Genomic DNA, 25,268 nt, shown 5'->3' with positions numbered 1-25,268 from the left:
ATTTAGTTGAGTTGTTTGCCTTTTTGATTCACTTCTTTCATTTTAATCATATTTTAAAGTTTGTTTTCTTAGTGGTTACCTTGGGGATTATAATTAATATCTTGAACTAGTTGGAAGAATACCAGGTTAGCTTTAGTAGTACATAGACATACTCCTTCTGTAACTCTCCATCCTTCCTTTTTTATGTTGTTATTGTCATAGATTATATCTTTATACATGGTATACTCCTTAACAACAGATTTATGATTGTTTCATGCATTTGCCTTTTATTTATTTTTGTAAATTTTATTTTTTGTGCAGACACCTCTGCTGGGGCTGCAACTGCTGAGAGGAGCTGCACATTTGCCTTTTAAATCACGTAGGAAAAAGACATTACAAACCAAAATACAACACTACTTTTATATTTACCTAGGAAGTTACATTTATTAGTGTTCTTTATTTTTTCTCATGACCTCATGTTACTAATATCCTTTTATTTCAGACTAAAGGACTCCCTGTAGAATTTCTTGTATGGTGTGTCTATTGGAATAAATGCTCTCAGCTTTTGTTGACTTGGAAATGTCTTAATTTTCACTTCTTTCTTGAAGGATAGTTTTGCTGGATATAAAGTTATTGGTTGACCAGTTATTTTGTTTCAATACTTCTTTTTTTCTTTTTGAGTCAGAGTTTGGCTCTGTTGCCTAGGATGGAGTGCAGTGGTGTGATCTTGGTGCACAGCAACTCCGCCTGCCGGGCTTAAATGATTCTCCCTCCTCAGCCTCCTGAGTAGGTGGGGCCATAGGCATGCACCACTATGCCTAGCTAAATTTTGTATATTTTGTAAAGGCAGGGTTTCACCATGTTGCCTAGGTGGGTCTCAAACTCCTGGACTCAGGCAGTTCACCCATCTTGGCCTCCCAAAGAGCTGTGATTGCAGGCATGAGCCATTGTGCCCAGCCTTCTTTCAATACTTTATTTTGTTCTTATTTTTATTTTAGACACAGGGTCTTGCTGTGTCACGCTGAATAGAGTGCAATGGCATGATCATGGCTCACTGCAGCATTGACTTTGTAGGATCAAGCAGTCTTCCTACCTTGGCCTTCTGAGTAGCTAGTAGAACACCACTATGCCCGACCAACCAAAAAAACTTTTTGTAGAGATCAGGGCTCACTATATTGTCCAGGCTGGTCTCAAACTCTTGGCCCCAAGTGGTCCTCCTGCCTCATTCTCCCAAAGTGCTGGGATTACAGGTGTGAGCCAGTGCACCTGACTTTTCAGTACTTTAAATATATCCCACTGCCTTCCAGCCTCCATGGTTAATCTTACTGAGGATCAGTTGCATGGGATCAGTTGCTTCTATCTTGCCGCTTTCAAGTTTCTCTTACTGTGTTTTGACAGTTTGACTATAATGTGTCTCTGTGTAGATCTCTTTGAGTTCATACTGCATGGAGTTTGTTGAGCTTCTTGGGTATGTATATTTATGTCTTTCATCAAATGTGGGAAATTGCCAGTCATTATTTCTTCAAATCTTTTCTCTGACCCTTTCTTTCTGTTCTTCTGGGATTTCTATAATGTGTATATTGGTATGTTTGGTTTCCCACAGGTCTGTCAGGCTCTATTAATTTCTCTTTTTCTTTTTTCTGGTTCCTTATACTGGATAATTTTAATTGTTTTGTGTTTCAGTTCCCTGATCCTTTTTTTCTGCTTGCTTAAGTCTGCTGTTGAACCCCTGAAATGAATTTTTCATTTCAGTTATTGTCAACTCCAGGTTTTCTGCTTGGTTCCTTTTTATAATTTCTATCTCTTTGTGGTGTTCTCATTTTGTTCAGACATTGATTTCCTGATTTCCTGTAGTTTTTTCCCCTGACAGCTTTCTTTTAGCTCATAGAACATATTTAAGACAGTTCATGTGCCATCTTTGACTATTAAGTCCAATATCTGGGTTTCTTCAGAGAAGATTTTTGTGAGATTATTTTTTTCTTGTGAGTGAGCCATACTTGCTTATTTCTTTGTATGATTTGTAATTTTTTTATGATTTATAATTTTTTGTTGAGGATGGGAAATTCTGAATATTATGTTTGGAAGTTTGGAAGTCTAGTTCTCCTACTCTTCAGCAATAGCCGATTTTTGCTTTTCAACTGCTGGATCCATCTGTTTGAACTTTTCCAAGCTGTTTTTGCAAAGAGTATGTTCCTTATTTAATATGGCCATTGAAATTTTAGTTCTCTTGTCCCTGTGTTTAACCAGCAGTCTAACAATAATTTCCTTAAATGTCTGTCTCCCAGAAGGGTGCACGGGTGTGGAACAAATTACCTTTTTAAATCCCTTGTGGCTGGGAAGCTGCTTGAGCCAGCCTCTATGCTTGGCCCCTCAGCCATCAAAAGCAGTGGTCAGCAATCAGAACATACAACCTTGATTTTTCAAGGTCGAAAAACCAAGATGCAAAGGTTCTAATTTCCCAATCTGGCACCAGCTAGCTACACTAGGAACATCCTCGTGGCTACCTGCCACGGGCTGTTGGCTGGGGGATTATAGTAGCCATGTTATTAATAAATGTGAAGTTTACTGAAATTTACTTGCTATTTTATCAAACTCTCCTATGGGCCCTGAAGTGTTTGACTAGACTCCAGAGTTCAAAAATAGTTGCTTTAGACAGCTGAATAGTTGTTTTGATCTCAGATTCTTGGAGCTTCCTATTCTCTCTTCCATGATGTCACTCAGTTTTTTTATGGTAAGCATATATTTTTAGTGTACTATTTTAATTTCTAGTGTTTTTTAGCTGTATTTTTTGAGTTATTTTTAGTAGTTGCTCTAAGGGTTACTATATGTATCTTAATTTATCACAATCTGCTTCAAATTAATACTGACTTAATTCTGGTAAAATACAGGAACTTTGCTCCAATGTAGCTCCATTTTCGCACCCTTCATTTGTGCTTTTACTGTTATGTAATACTGAAAACTGTTAATTATTGCTTTATACAGTCTTTCAAAATATTAAGAAAAGAGAACTAATGCAGTATTTATAATCACATATTTATCATTTTCAGCACTCTTAATTGGTTCTTGTGGATTTGAGTTATAGTCTGGTGTTATTTTCTTTCATCCAGTAGGACATTTTGAGCTGGTATGGGCAATGGTGGCAGCCTTGGTTAAGAATGCCACAGGCTTTCACTGTTCTTATCTCAACGTTAGTAGTTTTTCATGAATAAACACTTCTCAATTTGTTACGTTTGGCTTATTTTTAGAACCCCAAAATACTCGTTTTTGACAATGCTGTCCATTTGTTTTTGGGGAGAGAATTTTCTGAACTTTTCACTCTGCCACAGCTGGAAGTCTCCCCAACTACCTTGATATTTTTGCTGAAAGTATAGATTACATTTTGCACTGTCCGTAGCTGTGTATAGATTGGGCTTAGAGCCAAGGCAGGCTGAAAAGCGAACCTACTTTTCCTAAGCTGATGGGACTTAGGAGAAGGAAAGAGGTTGGAAGTAGGGCAAAGAATAATTGGGCCTTTATCATCTTGCCTGGGTCTTTGAGCCCCCACATCCTATCTTTCCTGAGGCTTAGTCCTTCACAACACAATGTCCTTATGGAGGCTTTCTGGCTCCTTCTGCCTCCTTCTCTCCTGCATTCCTTGTCTGGGGATGGGCAGAGTAGACATTGGGTACTCAGTGTCAAGAAGCACCTGCCTTGTACTTTTGTCTGGTGACTACTGCGTGCCTTCTGTGGAGGATGTGGAGGGACTCAAAATAGAGGTCAGGGTGCCAAGATAACTGTTGGCTCTGCAAACTGCATGAGGTTTTCATTCTTCTTTCAGGCAGCTTTGCACAGATGGGGGCTTTGTGTTTGGAGCTGTGGTGAGGATGGTGGGATAAACTCTGTACCTCATGCCCTTAGTGAAGGTTTTAGGGAACTGCTGCCCAGGAGGGGAGGGGAGAGAAAATATTTGCCTCAGAAAGTAATATGCTGACCATCCTGCCAGTTACGGGGAGAAAATGCACATATAATTCTTAAAGAACTTTACTGATTAGGTCTGTTGCCTCCTGTATAGAATTTCTATGGGAAAAAAGCCAAATGTTATCTTATTGTTGTCTTTATCTTTCTGCAGATAATGCCTCAAACGTCTCTGTAACCAGATGCCTTTGCTTTTCTGTTTTGGCAGAGGAATGTTACGGCATCCGGAGTCATCCCTCAGATTTCTCTGATCATGGGCCCATGTGCTGGTGGGGCCGTCTACTCCCCAGCGCTAACAGACTTCACGTTCATGGTAAAGGTAAGAAAGAAGGGCCTGTTTTTGGTGCCCTTTGAGATTTGTGCAGCTCCTTACCTGCAATAAAAATAATTCCTGACCCAGATCTAGGTTGTTACCTGCATTCTCATTGGCTTTCAGCATAGTGATGATAAGGTGTTAGTGGAGAGAGGGTTTTGGCATGAAATCTGTAGCTTGTGGGGGTTCAGTGGCAGGGGGTGCTTATATACTTCATTGGTGGGTGATTTTACGTGTTGATCTGAATTGCAAATGATTTTCAGGTAATCAAAGAATCCTGTCCTCTGACCAGATAGATGATTGTTTACTGAGTCCTATTCAAGAAGTTTCTCATGGAAGGCTTTTCTGTAATCTGTTTATTGGGAAGTTGTTTCTGATGTTTCACCTTTTATTTCTTCAGCTCCTTGCCATTTTATTACATTGTGTCCATAATGGTAAAGGATAAATCTGATCTCACACTTCATTTTCAGAGGTGCATATCTTTATTACATGATTTTAATGGACTTATATTTTAAAAATATTTTTAAATGAAGTCTATTTGAACTTATACATGAGTAATTACCATTAATCTCAAACGTTGCTTTAAAAAAATCAGCCTTTTCTTCTTGAAATATTAATAAAAATGAACATTGGATGCCAAGACAGAATGGTTGGGGGGAAAAAGTAGTAATAGGCATCCAACATGAGGAGAGGAGTTCTAGAGGGAGTATAAATGGGAAACCCTTTGTTCTCAAGGGAAGTTAGTAGGAATTCAAAAGTTTCACAAAATGTTTACCACTTTGACCCAACTATTCTGTTCTTAGTGACATACCGAAAGCAGTGTAAGTGTAAGTGTTCAACAATAGGAGTGACTTTTATTAATCAAATTTAAGATGGGCCATGCACAGTGGCTAACGCCTGTAATCCCAGCACTTGGGAGGCTGATGCAGGTGGATCACTTGAGCTCAGGAGTTTGAGACTAGCCTGGGCAACGTAGCGAAATCCCATCTCTACGAAAACATACAAAAATTAGTTGGGCATGGTGGTGCATACCTGTGGTCCCAGCTACTTGGGAGGCTGAGGTGGGAGGATCACTTGAGCCCAGAAGGTCGAGGCAGCAGCGAGCCAAGATCGTGCCACTGCACTCTAGTCTGGGTGACAGAGGAAGACCCTGCCTCAAAAAAAAAAAAAAAAGTAAGAAGACCACTTCTCTTACTTGGTGGACAATGCAGAATTTTCTGAACTTTGCTTACTAAATCTATATATACACACCTAGCTGGTGCTACCCCCATTCTCTCCTCCTTCCTGCCTGTTATGAAGGGAGGTGTGGGATCAGTTCCTCTGGCTAGAGCCATCCTTTCCTCCTGCTACACACATCCACATTGCTGAATATAACTCTCCACCCCTCTTCAGGACCCTGATACTGTTCCTTTTCTCCTTTCTCTTTAGTATCTTCAGTCTGTCCGTTGGTACTGGATCCTCCCATCAAAACTTAATCACGCTCAGGTCTTTCCTATCATCAGAACAAAAACTGTCCTCTAGTTGGCATACTCCTGTAGCTCTTGCTCTGTTTCTCTCTTGCCATCCCATTCTTTAACATGTGTTAATTTAGCTTTGTCCCCTAGACCACTAAATCGTTTTTTTTTTTTAAGGTCCTCAGTGACTTGCATCACTGTAAATGCAGTTTAACTCTCATCTTCCTCAGTCTTTCAACAGTATTATTCCCTTGGCTTCCATTATACCATACTCTGGCATTTGTGAGAAGAATCTCACAACTCTGACCATACCTTCCTGGTTTCCACTGGCAATTTACATGATTCCATTCAGACTCTAGATGCTGGAGTTCATTCCAACTGCTTTCTCTTTTAATTCTGTGTTTTATTCTAAGCAATCTCATTTTCTGCTTACAAAACTTTAGTTAATAATTGCATATTAGTGAGACTTCCTCTCTTGTCCTCAGCAACATTATTAAGCTGTCACCATTCTACATCTTAAATATTCTGTGTATTTAATAAGAGTGCAGTGGAAAATACTAAGTCTTTTTTAAAGGACTACACAAGGTAATTATAAAGTTCTTATGGGAGGAAGAAACACCATGCAAGAATAAACATTCTATGAAAGTAGTGTAATGAGGAGTTAGCCCTACCAGGTGCTGGGATATAAAACTACAATAACTAAAACAGTCTAAAGAACTTGTAAGTAAATGGACAGAAAGACCAAGGGACATTACAGAATTGATACATATATCTACATCTATTTGGACATTATGATGAAAAGGATATTATTCTAAGCAGTCACTGATAATAACAATTTCTTATGTCAGAGATACCAGTGACTGCTGCATCACTAAATGCAGTTGACATTTCTCACCCTATGTCTTACCTCTTGACAACATTTGCTCTAGCTGATCACTCCAGTCTCATGACTTTAAATACTGATCCGTATGCTGACAACTCTCAAATCTGTTTCTCCAGGATTATATGTTTAAGAGCCTACCAGAATTTCCATTTGGACTTTAATGAGTATCTCAAACTTAACAGGTTTTGATTTCTACCAAGCTCCTCCTGCATTGCTCTCCTACAGCCTTTGCCATTTTAAATGGCAAGTCTAGTCTTCCAGTGGCTCAGGTAAAAGCTTTGACACTGTCTTGACTCATCTTTTGCTGTCACATCCCAAATTTAGTCAGAAGATCCTGTTGGCTTTACTTTAGAATATAATCCACAATATAATCAAGTTGCTTCTTAGCACTACTACTTACTTCTTACTAACAAAACTGCTACCACTTTGATTCAAGCACATCATTTCCCACCTGATTATTACAGAATCCTCCTGACTGGTCTCCCTGCTTCTGAACCTGGGAGCTGAAGGTTGCAGTGAGCGCTTTGGGAGGCTGAGGCGGGTGGATCACTTGAGGCTAGTAGTTTGAGACCAGCATGACCAACGTGATGAAACCCTGTCTCTACTAAAAATACAAAAATTAGCCAAGCGTGGTGGTACGTGCTTGTAATACCAGCTACCTGGGAGGCTGAGGCAGGAGAATCTCTTGAACCCGAGAGGGGGAGGTTGCAGTGAGCCAAGATCGTGCCACTGCACTCCAGCCTGGATGGTAGAGCAAGACTCTGTCTCTGAAAATAAATAAATAAATAAATAAATAAATAAATAAATAAATAAAAATAACCCAGGTCAGGAAATAGCTCTTCAAGAGCCCTGTCATCATGATCCTTCCTAAGGAACATTGTAGCCTCCATCCTGCATAGAATTCGTTATTAATAATAATTCTTTATTGTCTCAGCTTTTATGGTAATGTTTTTATTTGCTTTGCTTCATAGTTGAAAATAAAAATTGCCTCCCTAAACAATGTGGACTAGTGTTTCCTGTTTTGACCTTTACGTTAAGTGAAACCATATAATATGCTTTCTTTTGTGCATGGCTTCTGGCTCATTATGTTTTCAAGATTTACCGATGTTGTTCTTTGAAAATGTAGTTCATTCACTTTAATAGCTGTGTAGTGTGTGTGTGTGTGTGTTTTTTTTCTTTTGTGTGTGTTTTTTTTTTTTTTTTTTTTTTTTTTTTTTTTTTTTTTTTTTTGAGACAGAGTCTTGCTCTGTCACTGAGGCTGGAGTGCAGTGACATGGATCTTGCCTCACTGGAACCTTTGCCTCCTCGGTTTAAGTGATTCTCACACCTCAGCCTCCCAAGTAGCTGGGACTACAGGCGTGTGCCACCACATACCCAGCTAATTTTTTGTATTTTTGGTAGAGATGGATTTTGCTATGTTGGCCAGGGTGGTCTCCAACTCTTGGCCTCAAGTAATCCGCGAGCCTCAGCCTCCTAAAGTGCTGGGAGTACAGGCATGAGCCACTGCGCCCAACCATAGTAAATATTTCTTAACATATTCATTCATTCCACTGCAGATGGACATTTGAATTATTTCAAGATTTTTGCCATTGCAAATGATGCTGATGTAAACATTTTTCTATATGTATCTTGGTGCGCACATTTTAGTTTCTGGTGCTGATGTAAACATTTCACATTAGAGGCAATCTTAGGTCATAGGATATATATGTCTTCAGCTTCTCTAGGTAATGCCCGTCTGTTTACTAAACAGGTTGCAGCCAGCAGTTTAAGAATTTCACTTGTTTCACATCCTTGCCAGCACTTATATTAACATAGTTTAATTGTGCCAGTTTGATGCTTGTGGTATAGTCTCTTACTGTGTTCTCAATTTGCATTGACTCAATTTGCATTAGTCCATGACTGATAAGGCTGAGTGCCTTTTCGTACGATTCCTGTTCTTCTAAATTAAGGTATGTTTATGACTCAGAATGTAGTCTATCTTGGTGAATGTTCCATGGGAGCTTGAGAAGAAAGCGTATTCTGTTGTTAGATGAAGTATGTCCATCATACCCTGTTTATTGGTACTGTTTTCTTTTAATTTTAAAAATGATTTCTATTTATTTTACTTCTTAAAATGTTTTTTATTACTTTTTTTTATTTTTTGAGATGGAGTCTCCCCCTCTCACCCAGGCTGGAGTGCAGTGGCGTGATCTTGGCTCACTGCAACCTTCAGCTCCCAGGTTCAAGTGATCCTCCTGCCTCAGCCTCCTGTGTAGCTCGGACTACAGGCACACACTGCCATGCCTGCCTAATTTTTTTTTTTTGTGGAGAACTGGTCTCACTGTGTTGTTTAGACTGGTCTTGAACTCCTGGGCTCAAGCAATCGTCCTCCTTCCCAAAGTGCTGGGATTACAGGTATAAGCCACCGCACCTGGTCTTCTATAAAAATTTTTAGAGACAGGGTCTCACTCTGTTGCCCAGGCTGGAGTGCAGTGGTATGATCATAGCTTACCACAGCCCCGACCTCCTGGGCTCAGGTGATCCTCCTGTGTAGCTGGGATTACAGGCACATGCCAACACACCTGGCTAATTTTTTATTTATTTTATTTATTTTTTTGAGGCAAGGTCTCGCTCTGTCGCCCATGCTGAAGAGCAGTGGTGCGATCTTGGCTCACTGCATCCTTGACCTCCTGGGGTCAAGCAATGCTCTCACTTTAGCCTCCTGAGTAGCTGGGACTATGGGTGTGTGCCACCATGCCTGGCCAATTTTTTTATTTTTGTAGAGACAGGGTTTCACCATGTTGGCCAGGCTAATTTTTATTTTAATTTTTGTAGAGACGGGGTCTTGCCGTATTGTCATAGGCTGGTCTTAACCCCTGGCCTCAAGTAATCCTCTCACCTAGGGCCCTTGAGTTGCTGGGATTATAGGCATGAGCCACTGTGCCCAGCTGATTGGTGTTACTGAGTTCATCTGTGTCTTTACTGTTTCTGCCTGCTGGATCTGTCCACTTTTGATAGAGGAGTGTTGAGATCTTCAGCTGTAATCATGGATTCATCTATTTCTCCTTCCAGTGCTATCAGTATTTGCCTCATGTTATTTTGATGCTCTGTTGTTAGGTGTATACACATGAAGGAGTGCATGCACATGAAGGACTGTTTGTCTCCTTGGAGAATTGACCCCTGTATCATTATGCAGAATTCCTCTGTATAATAACTTTCCTTGGTCTGAAGCCTTTTCTGTCTGAAATTAATACAGCTACTCCTGATTTCTTTTGATTAGTCTTAGCATGTAATATCTTTCTGCATTCATTTACTTTTAATCTTTGTGTCTATTTCAAGTGGGTTTTTTGTAGGCATCCCTTATAGTTGTGTCTTGTTTCTTGATCTAGTCTGACAATCTGTCTTTTAATTGATACATTTAGACCATTGACATTCAGAGAGATTGTTGGTATAGTTGGATTAATATCTGCCGTATTTGTTACTGTTTTCTTTTTGTTGTATTTGTTCTTATTTTTGTCTTCCACTTTTCTGCCTTTTGTGATTTTAATTGAGCATTCTATATGATTCCATTTTTCTCCTTTATTAACATGTTATGCTTTTTTTTTTTTTTTACCTTCTTTAGTGGTTGCCTTAGAGGTTGCAATATAATTTACAGCTATTTTAAGTTAATTTCAGATAACACTTTTCTGCTTCCCAGGTTGTATGAGTACCTTATAACAGCAAAATCATTCTAATTCCTTCCTCCTATCCCTCATATCGTATATATAAAATATGTGTACATAATTGCACTTGATCTTAGCCAAAAGGCTGAGAAGCGATGTGTACATAATTGAATTGTACATAATTGAATGTGTGCATAATTGAATTTTTGCTATTATTACTTTGAATCAAAAGTTTTCGTTTTACCTTCATTTATTCCTTCTTGAATGCTCTTTCTTTCTGTATGTAGATATAAGTTTCTGATCTTTATCATTTACCTTTCCTGTAAAGAATTTTGCTTAACATTTTTTGCAAGGCAGATCTACTGGTAGGAGATTACCTCAAGTTTTGTTTGTTTGAGAAGGTCTGTATTTTTCCTTCACTTTTGAAGAATAATTTTGCAGAGTACAGAATTCTAGGTTGGTAGGATCTTTCCCCTCAACACTTTAAATATTTCATTTCACTCTCTTCTTTCTTGCATGGTTTCTAAGAAAATTTGGATATAATTATTATTTTTGGTCCTCTGTAGGCAAAATGTTTTTTTCTTGTGGCTGCCTTTAGGATATTTTCTTTATATTGATTTTCTGTAGTTTGGAAGTAATGTCCTAAGTGTAGTTTTTTGTTTTTTGTTTGTTTTTTGTTTTTTTAGAGATGGGGGTCTCCCTGTGTTTCCCAGGCTGGTTCAATCTCCTGGGCTCACATGGTCTTCCTGCCTCAGCCTCATGAGTGGCTGGGACAACAGGTGTGCACCACTACACCTAGCTTTCTCTGTGTAGTTTTTTTGTTTGTTTTGGCATTCATCTTGCTTGATGGTCTCTGAGTTTATTGGATCTGTGGTTTGGTGTCTGACAATTTGGGGAACTTTTCTGTCATTATTGCTTCCTATATTCTGTTCTTTTTTCTCTTTCTGCTCCTTCTGGAATTCTCATTATGTATATGTTACATCGTTTGTAATTTGTGCCACAGTTTTTAGATACTCCAGTTTTGTTTTTTTTGATCCATTTTTTTTTCTCTGCTTTTCAGTTTGGGTGGTTTCTCTTGAGATACCCTCAAGCTCAGAGATTCTTTCCTCAAGCATGCCCAGTCTACCCAAAAACATCAAATGCATTCTTTATTTCTGTTGCAGTGTTTCTAATCCCTGATATATTTTAGTTATTTTTTTAGAATTTCCATTTCTCTGCTTACATTGCTCATCTGTTCTTGCTTGCTGTCTACTCTATCCATGAGAGCCCTTACCATTTTGTTAATTTTTGTTTTTTGAGATGGAGTCTTGCTGTCTTGGCCAGGCTAGTGTTGAATGCCTGGGCTCAAGTGATCCTCCCACCTCAGCCTCCTGAGTACCTAAGACTACAGACACATGCCATTACACCTGGCAACCATCTTAATTGTAGTTGTTTCAAATTTCTGGTCTGATAATTCCAACATTTCTGCTACATCTGATTCCAGTTCTGATGCTTATTCTCTCTTCAAACTTCGTTTTTTGTCTTTTAGTATGTCTTATGACTTATTCCTGATAGCTGGACATGATATACTATATGATAGCTGGAACTATTGTAAATAGGCCGTTAGTAATGATAAGGAGCTGGGGAGGAGGAATTGTTCTGTAGTCTTATGAGTAGGTGTCAGTCTTTTAGTGAGCCTGTGCCTCTGAACTATGAATGTCATGTGTCTCTCAGTCTCTTGTACTTTTTTGGTGGGACAGGGTGGCTAGAGCGGGTTGGGGCTGGCCATTTCCCCTCTTCTACATGGAAAGCAAGAGCTGGCTTGAGTTTGGTATTTTTCTTCCCTCGGGTCAGCAGTTTCTGATAAAAGTTCAGCAGGTTAGGCTCTCGTTACATAGTTTTGCCTGAGAGCAGACCCTGTTAAGAATGATGCTCTGGTGCATTTCAGAAGGGTGTCTTTTTTTTCCCCCATGCATGTCAGAAGCATGAGGGAGTTTTTCTCTGATAATCACTGTGAGAACCTTGTTGAGTTCCTAGAGGTAAAACTCACAAAAGTGTGGGAGCCCCAATGACTGGCCGGCCCTGGAGTCTTTATCTCTCTGACTTGTCCATGCTGGGCCTCCAGCAATTTGTCAGTTACAGTTCTGGTTTTCCTACATCAGCCCTGGCTCTGGGGGAGATTTGTGCTTGTGCGTTTCTACCCTGCAAGGCTCAATTTTCTGCATTTGCCATTTGGTCTCCAGTTTTGGGGTGCTTTGTTCTGCGACCTCACCTTTTTGATGGACCTAAGAAAAGCTGTTGGTTTTTCCCCTGCAACTTGTTCAGCTTTTTATTCGTTAGGAAGGAGTATCAACTTTCAGCTTCTTATGTGCTGGACTGGAAACCTGAAATTTTGTGTCTCTAGGTTTTTTTTTTTTTTTTTTTTTTTTTAACAGTTTCAAATAAGGCTGCTATAAACATTTGTTTAGAAGTCTGTGTGAAGTGGGGAAGACTTTTGTAGCTAGACCTTTCTAGCAAGATTTCAAACCAAGAAGCCATAAGATAAAAGAGTGATATAATGCATATGATAGACTAAGGACTAATTTCCTTAGTATATAAAAAAGCCAGTGATGTGTTAGAAATGGGCAAAGAACATGAATAGTGAGTTCAGAGAGTACTGTAGTAATACTTATTGCAGAATTGCTTATTATACTAAAGTTTTGGAAACAACCTTCATGACCATCAATTGGTGAAAGTTATGCAAATCCTGCTATACTGATACGGAATAGAATGATCTTCAAGCTAGAAAAACAAATTTGAGAACAGTGTATATTGAACACTATGTTAGAAAGAATGTGTTGGGAAGAAAATGTTTGCATTAGAAAGTGTTTGTGTTAGGCCGGGCGTGGTGGCTCACGCTTGTAATCCCAGCACTTTGGGAGGCCGAGGCGGGCAGATCACGAGGTCAGGAGATTGAGACCACGGTGAAACCCCGTCTCTACTAAAAAAAAATACAAAAAAATTAGCCGGGCATGGTGGCAGGCGCCTGTAGTCCCAGCTACTCAGGAGGCTGAGGCAGGAGAATGGCGTGAACCCAGGAGGCAGAGCTTGCAGTGAGCCGAGATCGCGCCACTGCACTCCAGCCTGGGCGACAGAGCAGGACTCCGTCTCCAAAAAAAAAAAAAGAAAGAAAGTGTTTGTGTTAGATAATGTTTGTGTTAGATAATAAGAGGGCAAATATATATATATATATGGATGCATGGGTGTCTCTGTAGAGAGAAGAAACTGACAGAGGAGAATTGGAGGCCTGGAAGTAAGGGCTGGGCTGTAGACTTTCCACTGTATCTCCTATTCCTCTGTTTAAATTTTATGCAGTGTGCTTATATTATCTATATATTAGAAACTAGAAATTAAAAGCCTATCACTCTCTAATACCAAAGCATTGATTTATTAGTTTTTTTGTTTTTGTTTTTGAGACAGATTTTTACTCTGTCACCCAGGCTGGAGTGCAGTGGTGCAAGCAATCATAGCTCACTGCAACTCAAGTGATTCTCCCACCTCACCCTCCTGAATAGCTAGGACTACAGGCACATGCCACCAGCCCTACCTAATTGAAACAAATTTTTATGGAGACTGGGTCTCGCTGTGTTGGCCAGGCTGGTCTTGAACTCCTGGCCTGAGGTGATCCTCCTGCCTTGGCCTTCCAAAGTGTTGAGATTACAGATGTGAACCACTGTAACCCACTGATTTATCAATATTCTTAAGTAACTCCATTTAAAGTGACTGGTTGCATACAGTCTCCATATCGCCGTTTCCTCATATGTAAATGAGGGTGATAATAGTACTTAGGCTTTAGTGACACAGTTTTGTGAAGTGCTTAAAAAACTTCTTGGTGCACAGCAAGCTCTGAGTAAGAGCCACTGTGTTCATCTGTTACTGTGTTCTACAGATGAATGACCTTGAGATGTTAGCCACACTGCAAGTTAACTTGCTGAGGTAGAACCATGCAACAGAAATTTTTTAAAAAAGACAATGAGGCAGGGAAAACTTGGGTCTTTAGTTTGGATTCGTATCTTTAAGCTACATCCTATCCTCATTCGGCCATGTCACTATCTTCTCTGTATTTGTCATCTTGGCTGAATCAACTCTAAGGCTGTGACCAGCTCTGATGCTCTGAGTTTGACCGTTCTGGAAATCTTTTATTTCAGGACACCTCCTACCTGTTCATCACTGGCCCTGATGTTGTGAAGTCTGTCACCAATGAGGATGTTACCCAGGAGGAGCTCGGTGGTGCCAAGACCCACACCACCATGTCAGGTGAGAGGCCTTGAAGATGACCTTGTTGTTTTCAAACATTGAGAAGAGGGTATTGCCAAAGAGCCTGGTGGCAGTTTTTAAGAAATATTACTTAATTGGCAGACTTTATTTGGGAAGACTGTGGTACAGTCTATTGTACTACAGTACCGTGTATTGTTTACAGATATAGTGATAAAGGTGGATTTAGTGTATAAAATTTATTAAATAACACGCTATTAGTAATGCCTGGTTATTCTTTAAAACAATTTAAAGCTAGTTGCTGGAATGGTGATTATAAGTAGGTATGATTTATATATGTACAGTTGAACCTTTGAAAAAAATACCTTATTGTGACATTTTTTATTCTAAGGTTGGTGTATATCTTAGAGTACATAAGTGTTTTCCAATCATTGGCCAGGTGCATGATGGTCATGAATCATGTGTTCACGAATTTGGTCATGGTTGTTAACTTCCTTTTTTTTTTTTTTTTTTTTTTTGAGACAGGATCCAGCTCTGTGGCCCAGGCTGGAGTGTAGTGACACAATCTTAGCTCATTGCAACCTCCGCCTCCCAGGCTCAAGCAATCCTCCCACCACAGACTCTTGGGTAGCTGGGACTACAGGCATGCACCACCACACCCAGCAAATTTTTGTATTTTTTTCTTTGTAGAGACGGGGTTTTACCATGTTGCCAGGCTGGTGTCAAACTCTTGGCCTCAAGCAGTCTGCCCGCCTTGTTGGCTTCCCAAAATGCTGGGATTACAGGCATGAGCCACCATACCTGGCTTTTGTTTTGTTCTGTTTTTGAGATAGGGTCTCACACTATTGCCCAGGCTGGAGTGCAGGGCACAATGATAGCTCACTGTAGCCTCAGTCTTCCAGGCTCAAGTAATTCTTCTGCCTCAGCCTCTCTAGTAGCTGGGATTACAGGTATGTGCCACCATACCCAGGTAATTTTTATTTTTAATATTTTTTTGTAGAGATGTGGTCTCACTGTGTTGCCCAGGTTGGTCTCGAACTCCTGGGCTCAAGCAATCCTCTCACTTCTACCTCCCAAAGTGCTGGGATTACAGGCGTGAGCCACCATGTCCGGCTAGTTGTTCACAACTTTAAGATTACATACCAAGTTTAAAATGTATAAAGATTATTCTGTGCCTCAGCATTGAAACAAAAAGTTCTTGTTTAAACAGAAAGGCATGGAATTGGGAGTAGGGCATGATTCTGATATTAGTGAAGACATGTTAGCTGTTGGAGTAATTATTGTAATTCCATGTTTTCTTGTAAAAGAAACCACCCAGCTGTGAATGGATTACCTACCACACAGCAATGTAACTAAAGACAGGAGAAATTGCTTCTTTGAGAGATTTTACAGCAGTAAGAGGCTGGCATGCCTGATTTATGCACCTCATTGTACTGTGGTTAAGGCATTGGGTCAGCATTTAATTGTCAGTGTTTCTTCTCAGTGTCCCCAAAGTAGAGATGTGTCTTATCAGTGAAGTCTTAGATTAGATGAAATGTAGTTTTAAAAAAGTTAGGGCTCTTGATCCCCCACCCACAAAAATTTTCTCCCCGTGTCAGGTTGGCATCGATCTTGACTCATTCCTTTCCCTTACCTATCAGCATCATTTAGCCCCATCTTTAAGACATGTCTAGAATCAGAACACTTCTTAGCATCAACTCCAGCGTAGCCTGATGCCATGCTATTGTTTTAGGGCTTTAGGCAGCAACCTGTTTTTCTTGCTGGGATATAATATAAAGCTGGGTCTTGATGGCGTCTTAGATTTGATGAAATATGCTGTTTATTTTTCCCCATTTTAATAGCATTATATGTTTGTAGTACAAAACTTAGAAAACATACAAAGCATAAAAACTGCTAGATATTCCATCATCCACAGAGAATCACTATTGATGTTTTGGTTATACCCTTGCGGTCTTCTCACGCATGTGAGCGTGAATACACATACACTTACTCAAACAGAGGCATGGGCATACTCTTACGTAACCTGAGGTTTTTTTTTTTTTTTTTTACTTGACAGCTTAAAGTAATGAATGTCTGCCCATGACATTAAAGTTTCTTCTGTAGCACAGTCTCAAGTACGTTTTGTTTATTTTTTGATTGTAGGGCAGTATGTGGTTTTCTTTCTGGGCCTGAGGCTCTTCGATGGACTGTGTCTGATGCACTTGGCCCTGTATCCCCAGGGCAAGGCACAAAAAGGTGCTCTGTACATATATTTTTCTCTTTTCTTTTTTCTCTTCTGCTAACAGCTTTATTGAGATGTAATTCATATACCGTGCATTTTAAACACCTATTTATAGTGTACAATTCAGTGGTTTTTACAATACATTCAGAGTTGCATAATCATTACAACAGTCAATTTTAGGACATTGGCATCACCCCAAGAAGAAACCCTGTGCCCATTAGCAGTCACTCCGCATTTCACCACAGATACTTCTGCTCTAGGCAATTACCAGGCTACTTTCTGTCTCTGTGGATTTTTTCATTCTGGACATTTCCTAGAAATGGAATCATATAATATGTGATCTTTTGTAACTGGTTGCTTTTACTTAGCATAATGTTGTTAAAGGCTAATCCATGTTGTATCATGAATCAGTACTTTATTCATTTTTATGGCCGAATAATATTCCAGTGTTGGATATACCACATCTAGTTGATTCATTGACCAGTTAATAGACACTGGGTCATTTCCACTTTTTGGCTATCATGAATATGCCTCTATTAATATTTATATGCAAGTTTTTGGGTAGACATATGTTTTCATTTCTCTTTGACTTCTGAGTTAAATGATAACTCGATGTTTAGCTTTTAAGGAACTGACAGACTCTTCCAAAGTAGCTGTGCCCATTTATAAATATTTTTTGAATGAAAGAATTCTGTCATGCTGAAAATGCTTTTTATTCAACAAATACTCATTTAGAATACATGGAAAAAGGCATATAGCAAAGGAATTAAAAATTTAAAATAGAATAATAAAAATGTAAAAAAAGAAACAAAACAAATATTCATTGAGTACCTATGTGTGAAGCATTGTTTTAGGTGCTAGGAATACATCTGTGGACAGAACAAAAGAAAGACCCCTGCCCATATGGGGCTTATATTCTAGTAGAGGAGATAGACAATAAACATTATAAATAAGTACACTATGCAGTATGTTAGAAGGCAATACGTGCTATGGAAAAAGTATAACAGGGTAAAGGGGACTGGGATTGTTGTAGTTTCAAATAGGGTGGTAACGGTAGGCCTCACTGAGGTTAGGAGCTGAGCAGATTTTAAGGAGTTAACTGCATTGATATGTAAGTGGGAAGCATTGCAGGCAGAGGGGAATAGCTTATGCAAAGGCTTTCAGGTAGGAGAGTGACTGGCCTGCTCAGTGAACAAGGAGGATCATTGGAGTAGAGACGTGACACGATCTGACTTAAAAAGCTCTGTCTGGCAGCTTTGTGGACAAGAGACTGTAGGAGCAATGATGGAAGAAAGGAGTCTCATGGGATGAACCTGGGGAGAGAGTTCTTGGCTCTGCTTTCTCCATCATACCTATGGCCTTGTTTTGGCTGCTCTGTGATTTCAGAGTGCTCTTCAAGAATTATGGCTTGATTCCTCACTAGGGGCAGGTGGCTCCCCTCCTTACCTTCCACTGTTGCTGAGCACCTGTTTGCCAGCTGCATTATTCTTAATGTTGGCCAGGCCTGATCTTACCCTGTTGGAGCTGATATTCCAGGAGAGATGTCCGGCAGTAAACCGGGAAATAGATGATGCAGGGAAAAGTACAGGAGGAGAACTCTCACATGGTATAGGGATGGATAGTGAAGGGTCTGGGAGTGGGTATGGAGGTGACATTAGAGCAAGGACCTGAATAAAGAAAGGTGTGACCCCTGTAGAGGTGTGGGTGCAGAACAGAGGGAACACGTGCTGCATGAGTTGAAGGATCACCTGGAAGGTATGTATTATGTGGCATTACATCCTCAGTGGAGGGTGCGGAGAACAGAGCTATCAGCACAGTCTGCCACTGACATGCCCTAGAAGGGTGCAGTCAGGCATGAAGCAGCAGCTTTGGGCTGGTTGGTACCCTGACTCATCATATATGCTCCCTGTTCTCTTAGGTGTGGCCCACAGAGCTTTTGAAAATGATGTTGATGCCTTGTGTAATCTCCGGGATTTCTTCAACTACCTGCCCCTGAGCAGTCAGGACCCGGCTCCCGTTCGTGAGTGCCATGATCCCAGGTGGGTTGTAGGCCGGTGCACCTTCTCTCATTCTGCAGTGTAGCTTGCCTTTCTCTGCCCTGACAGGACCCCCAGGGTCTGCCTTGTTGGGCAAGTTGCAGCAGAATGTGGTGGAGTGGCTCCCAGGTGTGGGGTTGATGTCATGTTTGGCTATAGGAGCAAAGAAAGATGATTTTATTTACCTTTTTCCTCTCTGTAATATCTGATGTATATCTTGGGGGTGAAGAGTGGCCTAAAACATTTTTAAAAAAAGTTTTTGATTTCTAAGAAACTCTTAAGTTATCTAGAATTGGAGATTGAAGTTTTTTTTGGTCTGGCCTAGTCCCCATGAAGAAGTCTCCCATTTCCTTTCCTTCCCCTCATACACAAAAGGAAGAGCCATGATTCTTCCTCTGCTGACTATACCTGGCTTTTTTCTGTCTGAAGTGACTGGTTCCTGGGCTCTACCTAGTTGTCCTTTTGAAATAAATAAATGTAAAATGATGCAAACAGCATGCCCTTTAGGAAACGTGTTTATGCATACTGCTTATAGCCAGAGGCTGGGACAGTCCTGGGGAAGGGTGTTTTGCTGGCCATCTGGTGAAGACCTTTCCTCTTGCTGTTGGAGTCTACTACCTGTTGTGGAGGCACCATAGAGCAAGGTGGAGGCCCTGCCCAGGAACTGCTCCACACCTCTAGCCATTCCATTTTATTTCCTCTCCAAATTATAAGCACTCGCTTGGCCTGGACTTTCTTCTGCAGAAGGGATTTGAAATTGTATTCTTTGGGAAGAGGTCATTTTCAGATGCTATCCTGTAGCTTAAACCTGGACTCCTTCCTGTGGGGCCTGGTCTGGGCCAGGGATGCTCTGAAGAGTTGTTGCCAGGGCCTAACTCTTGTCTGCCTCTGCCCACTCCACAAGGGACATACCCAGTGGCCCACTGTGTGTAGTCATGGAGGGGAGAGTGGTCACAAGGTCCAGAGCTGTGGGTATAGCCTTTCTGAACTGTTTGGAGTTCCTGAAGGGTTTAGGACATCACTTGAAGGTGTTATGGCCCAGGAGCCCAGAAATGTCTGAATAGCCCGCTTTGGCCCAGCCATACCTCTTCTGCATATGATTCCAAGGGAGATATATATCCATATATATGTGTACATATATATATGCATGTGTATATACATATATGTATACATGTATGTGTGTATATACATATATATGTATACATGTATGTGTGTATATACATACATGTTGATGTGTGCATACATATATGCACACATGTATACATATATACATACATGTATACGTATATACATATTTGTGCATACACATACACATGCATACATATGCATGCATATGTATATATGCATATGTATGTATATGCATGTGTATGTATATGCATGCGTATGTATGTATATGTATGCATATGTATATGCATATGCATATGTATATACATATATGCATGTATACATGCATGCATCTGTGCACATATGCATACATATATACACACATGCGTGTATACATGCATTCATTTGTATATATTCATATCCACACATATGCATACACACCCACACATGCATATATGCATGCCCACACATATATGCATAGATGCATATCAGCACATATATGCATATACGCATATATACATATATACACACATGCATATCTACACATATGCATATATGTATATCAGCAAATATATGCATATACGCATATATACACATATACGTGCATAGCTACACATGTATATATGTATATCTACACGTGTTCATACACATACATACACATATGTATGAGTATATGTGCATATATGTATATATGTATGTGTATATGTACACATATGTATATACACACACATATATGTATGGCAAGTGAAAAGTAATGGAGGACTTTATTAGTAGGTGGGGCTACCCTTAGTTTTCCAGCGTAGAGCTTTTTGCAAAGTTGGGCTTGACGGACACATGGCCTGACCCAAGGCCAAACCTCAGCCCAGGAGTATGTGTCAGGGTCACTGTAGCCCCTGGCTGCCCACACTGGGCAGGAGGGAATGAAGGCCTATTGGAGAGAAGAGGTTGGAGAAGGGCAAGTTGCTGGGTCTTCCTCTAGAGTAGGAGTGGGCTCTGGCTTAGCTTTTCTGCTGAGACAGTTGGATGCAGGAGGAAGGAGAGAGTCCATGAGCCTGCATGTGACGGGTCAGTCTGTGATGATTTTGCCCAGAGGGCCTGCAGTTTTGCTTTTTAAAGGAGCTTTAGCAGATTAACCTAACAGGGAATGTGAACCTATAGTGGTTTCTGCAGAGCTCTGACTTTGCATTTCCAAGTCCTTGTTCTTTTAATGTTCCAGGAAGTTGGGCTGGGATCTCCCAGGGCTGTGTCTTGTTCACTATAATGTCCTTCAGTGCCCTACACGGTACCTACAATGTAGGAGGTATTCAGAGAAGATAAATGAAAGAATAATGTTTAGAGGAATAAACTCATTTTTTCCTCTAAAAGAGAGCCAGAAGGTCTTTTGGATTGATACTTGTCCCAGGTTCAGTTAATATGGTGCTTACAAAGGAATGACTCTTTGGTGACTGCTTTGTAAGCCCAGCAGGGACAGAACTGGCCCAGTCCCTATGACGTGTCACCCCATTTCCTTTCCCACTCCCTTCCCACAAAAGGTAACTGACTCTTCCTATGTTGACTATACCTGCCTTTTTTCTGCCTAAAGTGACCGTCTGGTTCCTGAGCTCGACACAATTGTCCCTTTGGAATCAACCAAAGCCTACAACATGGTGGACATCATACACTCTGTAAGTGCCACATCTGTTTGTCTTGCCTGTCCTAGTCAGCCACATTCATGGGCATTGTGCTTCGGCCTAGTGAGGAAGCACTGGACCACTTGGCCTTCATGTCAGACAACACAGGTCGGGAATAGGGTGGGCACAGGACCAGTGGCCACTGAGTAGTGTGTTCTAGAAAGACCTAGTGGCTATAGATACCCTAGTGGCACAGATGAACTTGAGGGCTGGAGATAGGAGTAGTAAGGGCCAGCAGAGCTCAGGAGTCTTTAGAAGGCCCTCTGAGGAGCATAAATTAGGGGCCATGTCCACAGAGTCTAGAGTGAGGCCAGAGTGATCATTGTTAGGTATCACTGGGGCCCTGTGCTCAGAGGGGGTTTTGTCTTTATAGAGAAGAGAGTACACAGGGCATCCTAGAAGGTTGGACTGTGTGTGTAGAGGTCCGTGGGAAACAGGAGCCATTTGTAGCTTTTTTTGGTACAGCGGATTCCTGGGTCATTAAGTAATGGGGACAGTGTTGGGCAAACTGAAGGCATCTGTAGATGGCCATTGCCTTCCTTATGGGTACACTGTGCTCTTGGTAGTCCTTGTGTAACACAACATGATGGCTCTCTGGTAACTCTAGAAGTCAGATTCTCCCGCTTCCCTAGGGTTTGCTGTTTTCTGTTATTGTTTTTGTCTTTTTTATTCTTGTAGTCTCTTCCTGCACCAAGGATTAGCCTGAGATGTAACCTTAAGGTCTTCCTTAGGTCTTTTCTGAGCCTTTGCAGGGACATGTGCAATCACTTTCTAATTTTCCCTGTATATGCAGTTGTTTTTGAGTGTCCTAGTTGTTAATGTCTGGCCCCCAAAAGTAGAAAAAGAGAAAAAAAATGAAGATGGTAAAAAGATGTCAGCCCTTTAAATTCCTTGGAAGTCAGTTCAGCCCAAAGCAGGAGAGCCTCGCAGCAGTGTGGGGAGTTGTAGCAACAGTGACCACCCACCTCTTTGCACCTCTGTGATGAGAAGCAGCAGTTAGCAAGCACAGATTCTCAATATTTGGAGGGCGGGGTCCTTTTATGCCCACCCTGGCTCCTGCAAGCTGTGTGCAAACTGCTCCGGGGACACTTGCAGAAATATCTGTTATGGAGCTGGGGTGGGGGATGGGTAGCTGCTACTATGCTAAGAGCTGAAATTAACTCCAATTTTCAGTCCAATCCTTCCCCTGGAAGTTGCAGTCCTTCAACAGACGCCAGAGTCAAAATAGTTCCATCAGACAGATTCTGCCAGGCAATTGTTGCCTGGGTGGGGAGACAGATTCCTGGTGCTTCCTACTCTGCCATCTTCTAACTTTTTCTTAAGGTATATGTGATAACTCTTGATTCTCATTAAAAAGTTTCATATCCTGCTACCTATTAAATACTCTTGTTTGTAATTTTTTTCTGTCATTTATTTAGGGTTTTGAAAATGTGGTTGTATTCTGTCTATGTATAAATAAGAGTTCTGTCGGGTGCAGGGGCTCATGCCTGTAATCCCAATGCTTTGGGAGGCTAAGGCAGGAGGATCCTTTCATGCCAGGAGCTCAGAACCAGCCTGGACAACGTAATGAGTCACCATCTCTATAAAAAGTAAAAAAATTTGCTGGGTGAGGTGGCCGTTGCCTGTAGTCCCATTTACTTGGGAGGCTGAGATGGGAGGATTGCTTGAGCCCAGGTGTTTGAGGCTGTTCTGAGTTATGATCATGCCACTGCACTCCATCCTGGGTGATGGAGCAAGACTCCATCTCCAAAAATAAGTAAATGAACAAAGTTTTATCTTTCTAGTTATTTTACATGTCATTTCTTTCCTTGTCTTGCATTGGCTACAACTCCCTATACGTCAAATGTAATGATGAATCATAGTTGTGATTCTGGGCATCTTTGTATTGTTTGTAAGTTTAGCAAGACTGCTGTCAGTGTTTCCTAATTTATATCTTTTTTCATGTTGAAGCTACTACTGGTTTCTGTTTTAAATATTTTTGTTGTTGTTTATTTTGTTCTTAAAGTTAGGAATGAGTGTTGAATATTGTTGAATGCACTTTCAGTGTTTTTGGAGATGATCATGTGATTTTCTTCCTTAGATCTATTTATAAATCTATCCTAGTAGATTTCCGAATACTAAACTATTCCTTCATTCCTGAGGTTGTATATTCTGTTTGCGAATGTTTTGAGTTTTTGCATTGATATTATGTGATACTAGTGCGTATTTTTTAAGGTATTTTAAAATCAGGTTTTGGTATCGATGTTGTATTTGCTTTACTTATTTATTTATTTATTTATTTATTTATATATATTTTTTGAGACAGAGTTTTGCTTGTCACCCAAGCTAGAATGCGGTGGCGCAATCTCTACTCACTGCCACCCCTGCCTCCTGGGTTCAACCAATTCTCCTGCATCAGACTCCCAAGTAGCTGGGATTACAGGCGAGCCCTACCATGTCCGGCTAATTTTTGTACATTTAGTAGAGACACCGTTTCGCCATGTTGGCCAGGCTGGTCTTGAACTTCTGACCTCAGGTGATCCACCTGTCTTGGCCCCACAAAGTGCTGGGATTATAGGTGTGAGCCACCGTGCCTGGCCTGTATTTGCTTTATGTATTAGTGTTCTAGTGCTGCCATAAGAAAATACCATAAACCGCATAGCTTAAACAACAGAAATTTATTTTCTGTCAGTTCTGGAGGCTAGAAGTCCAAGATCATGGTGTTGGCAGGGTTGGCTTCATTCTGAGGTCTCTGTCTCTTTGGCTTCTGGACTACACTCTTGCTGTGTCCTCACGAGGTCTTTGCTCTCAGTGCGTGCAGAAAGAGATTTCTGATATCTCTTCCTCTTTTTTTTTTTTTTTTTTCCTCAGAGACAGGGTCTTGCTTTGTCACCCAGGCTGGAGTGCAGCGGTGTGACTTTGACTCACTGCAGCCTTGACCTCCTGTGCTCAAGTGATCTTCCCACTTCAGCCTCCTGAGTAGCTGGGACTATAGCTGCGTGCCACCACATCTGGCTAATTTTTAAGTTTTTTCTAGAGATGGCATCTTACTATGTTGCCTAGGCTGGCCTTTCCAATTATTTATTTTTTTTGAGATGGAGTCTGGCTCTGTCACCCAGGCTGGAGTGCAGTGGTGTGATCTTGGCTCACTGCAAGCTCCGCCTCCCGGGTACACGCCATTATCCTGCCTCAGCCACCCGAGTAGCAGGGACTACAGGCACCCACTACCACGCCTGGCTAATTTTGTTTTTGTATTTTTAGTAGAGACTGGGTTTCACTGTGTTAGCCAGGATGGTCTCGATCTCCTGACCTCATAATCTGCCCACCTCGGCCTCCCAAAGTGTTGGGATTACAGGTGTGAGCCACTGTGCCCAGCCGGCTTTCCTATTCTTTTTTTGAGATGGAGTCTCACTCCGTCGCCAGGCTGGAGTGCAGTGGCACGATCTCAGCTTACTGCAACCTCTGCCTCCCGGATTCAAATGATTCTCCTGCCTCAGCCTCCTGAATAGCTGGGGATTTCAGGCACCCGCCACCATGCTTGGCTAATTTTTGTATTTTTAGTAGAGACAGGGTTTCACCGTGTTGGCCAGGATGGTCTTGATCTCCTGACCTCATGATCCGCCTGCCTTGACCTCCCAAAGTGCTGGGATTACAGGCATGAGCCACCGCACCAGCCCAGCTTTTCCAATTCTTTAAAGAATTCCAGTCCTATCAGATTAGGGTCCCCCTCTTATGGCCCTGTTTAACTTTAATTACCTCTGGAACATCCCTCTCTCCAAATTCACTTTTTTTTCTTTTTCT

At 41.0% G+C, this 25,268-nt stretch overlaps 1 protein-coding gene across 4 annotated transcripts in view; it reads left to right on the top strand.

The window, feature by feature from the left end:
* The window catches only part of PCCB (propionyl-CoA carboxylase subunit beta), a 78,901-nt gene that overhangs the window by 27,609 nt on the left and 26,024 nt on the right, over nt 1-25,268 (top strand). For all 4 annotated transcript variants that reach the window (XM_003265262.3, XM_012508456.2, XM_030816779.1 and 1 more), the window contains 4 exons: nt 4,142-4,252; nt 14,391-14,499; nt 18,597-18,717; nt 21,401-21,482. In XM_003265262.3, the coding sequence (XP_003265310.1) occupies nt 4,142-4,252; nt 14,391-14,499; nt 18,597-18,717; nt 21,401-21,482 (423 nt within the window). The remainder of the gene's footprint in view (nt 1-4,141; nt 4,253-14,390; nt 14,500-18,596; nt 18,718-21,400; nt 21,483-25,268) is intronic.

This window comes from Nomascus leucogenys, chromosome 8 (genome assembly GCF_006542625.1).
Source record: "Nomascus leucogenys isolate Asia chromosome 8, Asia_NLE_v1, whole genome shotgun sequence".
NCBI classification, from domain to species: domain Eukaryota; kingdom Metazoa; phylum Chordata; class Mammalia; order Primates; family Hylobatidae; genus Nomascus; species Nomascus leucogenys.
Note: the sequence above shows the minus strand (reverse complement) of the source record. Positions and strands in the feature narration are given on the sequence as shown.